We start from the raw sequence: 2,691 nt of genomic DNA on the forward strand, positions 1-2,691 counted from the left end.
GAAGGATCTTCCCTACGCCTAGCATTCTTCATCCCATCGCTCTTTGCTCAGTCCTTGTTCTCGAGCTTCTTTGTCAACCTCGGGAAATTTCTGCCCCATATGTTATCACCGGTAAAATGCAGGTATGAATAGGTATCAAGATGCAGATTCCAAGGTATCAATATATCACTTATGCAAAGCAGGAACAAAATGAAGCCTTAAGAGTCACTGCTGTGTATTATTGCTGAGCTTGATCTGACACTTCGAACCTGACTAAATGATAGTTTTTCAAATAGCTATTAATTAGCCCTGATGACTTCCCACAATTGATACAAATGGTTTAGAGCAAAAGGCACCATCATTTAATAGCTACACAGCGTTTCCACAATATTCCAATAGCAAAGTGTTCTTTTTATGTTCATAACCGGCTGTTCCTTGATACCAAAAGCCGTCTCAGCGGATTTTCCCTCTAAACTATGTATTCTTTCTCGTTAAGAAGCCTGTTAACGGCATGTTCAGGATAGTTAAAACACTAATAGCACAGAAACTGGTCATAGGTGAACTACCTTTCCTAATATCTTGATACATTATACAGTTAATCAGAACTTACAGACATTAACCACGCAGTATGCCAGAAAAAGGCGCACGGGCAAGAAGTTTGTGACCTGGTTGTTATTTGAGATCGGAGCCCATGGTTACGGCGGCGCGATCGATCGATGGAGAATGACCGGGCGAAAACGAGAGGTCACGGGGGTCGGAGCACCGCGGTAAACGGCTCCGCCGAGGCAGACGTTTTGGGTGGCCCTGACGAGGGCCGTTTGTGTGTGTGCCCGTGGGGCCGGCTCGAGGAGGCCGAGCTTTACTTCTTGGCTGCCTTCTTTGGGGTGGCCGCCTTCTTGGCCGCCGGCTTCTTGGGTTTCTTGGGCAGCGACGCCTTCTTCTCGGCCTTGGGCTTCTTTGCTGGCTTGGCCTTCTTGACCGCCACCTTCTTGGGAGCCTTTTTGGGAGACTTCTTGGGAGTCTTCTTGGCCGGCTTCTTGGCGGCTTTCTTGACGACTCCTGCAGCCTTGGCCTTTTTCTTCTCGCCCGCAGCGGCGCCCGCAGCCAGCTTGAACGAACCGCTGGCGCCCTTGCCCTTGGTCTGGACCAGCGCACCCGAGGTGACGGCCGACTTGAGGTACTTGCGGATAAACGGCGACAGCTTCTCCACGTCCACCTTGTAGGTGGCCGCCATGTGCTTCTTGATGGCCTGCAGAGACGACCCTCCGCGCTCCTTCAGCTCGCCGATGGACGCGTTCACCATGGCCGACACCTTGGGGTGGCTGGCCGTGGTGCGGGGCTTGCCGGCTCCGCGCGCCGCCTTCTTCTTGGGGCTCTGGGGTGCCGACGACGCGGCCGGCGCTGCTGCGGCTGTGCTCGTCTCCTCAGCCATGACTGCTAGGAAATGCTACCGGCACGGACAAAAAAACTGTGCGAACGCTACGAGAGCAACCGACGAAGTGGCGTGTGACGGTCGACCGGGTGCGCGGCTTCCCGGCGGCGAGGCGAAAAAAGCGCGCTCGCCGCTCATTGGCACAAATCGTGCTGCCGACCGGCCAATCGCGCGAGGCCGCGAGCCCGCGGGTCTCTACGATGCTGGAAATATCGAAATTTCGTATCTGATCACTTTTCGAGACCAGAAATGTCGCAAAAGATAGCTTTACAACGCCAACTACTTAGCACAGCCTGATGTATCGAACTCCTGGCTACCTGTAGAACAAACATTGAACACTGTGACGCCGGGCGTTACAATTTTGTACGCACCAAACTACAACCATAGCATAGAAGACGCTATCGCTACGGTGTTCAGGTTTGCTCATCGATACACTGCTTTCGGTGTCTAATCCACCTATCGTGTCATGATGACATCATTGGTCGATGCTGAACAGGCGACTCGCAAATTCTGGCCCAAATACAACCCGTTGGACCTCAGGTTGCCCGAATGAAAGCGCAAACAGCGCCGTACTCCGATGTCAGTATTGTGTTTCTCGGGTCGCAGTTCGGGACCATTTCGGGCCCTAGTTTCACGCCTTGTGCCGCTTCGGCCGTCCGCAACGGCGGCCCAGCACATAGGGCCGCGTTCAGGCACTTCCCCGGCTCGGCTCGAAAGTGCGGGAAAGTCCCAGGCGATCAGAAAGCGCTGCTTGCGCCCCGAAAAAGCCTGCGCGGCGACATTCTGGGCGCCGCAGCAGGCCAACGAAGCATCGCGCCGGCTTGTCTCGAACACGGACTCGCAGGTCTGATCTCCTAGTTTCAATCACTAGGGCATCCCAGTTCTGGGCTGCAACGCGAGCCCCTCCAGGAGCAGTGGAGGTCTGTTGCGGAAGCACACGCACCGACCGCGCGCCGTTTTCTCTGGGGGTGGGCAGGCTCAGTCTCACGGCAATGTGCACCGATTTTGTGGAAGTGTACAAAGAGCGAAGAACCATCTTTTTTAGGTAGCAGTAGCAATTAATCTTAATAAGATGTATAGATTAAAGGTAGTACAAGCCTACGCTCCAACATCAAGTCACGATGATGAGGAAGTGGATCAGTTTTATGAAGTTGTTGAATTAGCCATGAGAAAAGTGCAACTCAGTGTACTGTAGTGATGGGCGATTACAATGCAAAAGTGGGGGAAAAGAGTAGAGTAGAAACGTCGGTCGAATTCGTAGAAAGGAATAAGCCGCGAAT

General features: G+C 53.3%; 1 protein-coding gene across 1 annotated transcript; it reads right to left on the reverse strand.

Moving 5' to 3' along the window:
- Nucleotides 1-318: 318 nt before the first annotated feature.
- On the reverse strand, nt 319-1,548 carry LOC135897872 (histone H1B-like). The gene has a single exon (XM_065426565.2). It carries the CDS (start codon nt 1,409-1,411, stop codon nt 839-841), a length of 573 nt encoding a protein of 190 aa, XP_065282637.1. The 5' UTR covers nt 1,412-1,548; the 3' UTR covers nt 319-838.
- Between the last annotated feature and the right edge of the window lie 1,143 nt (nt 1,549-2,691).

Source organism: Dermacentor albipictus, chromosome 2 (genome assembly GCF_038994185.2).
Source record: "Dermacentor albipictus isolate Rhodes 1998 colony chromosome 2, USDA_Dalb.pri_finalv2, whole genome shotgun sequence".
Lineage (NCBI taxonomy): Eukaryota > Metazoa > Arthropoda > Arachnida > Ixodida > Ixodidae > Dermacentor > Dermacentor albipictus.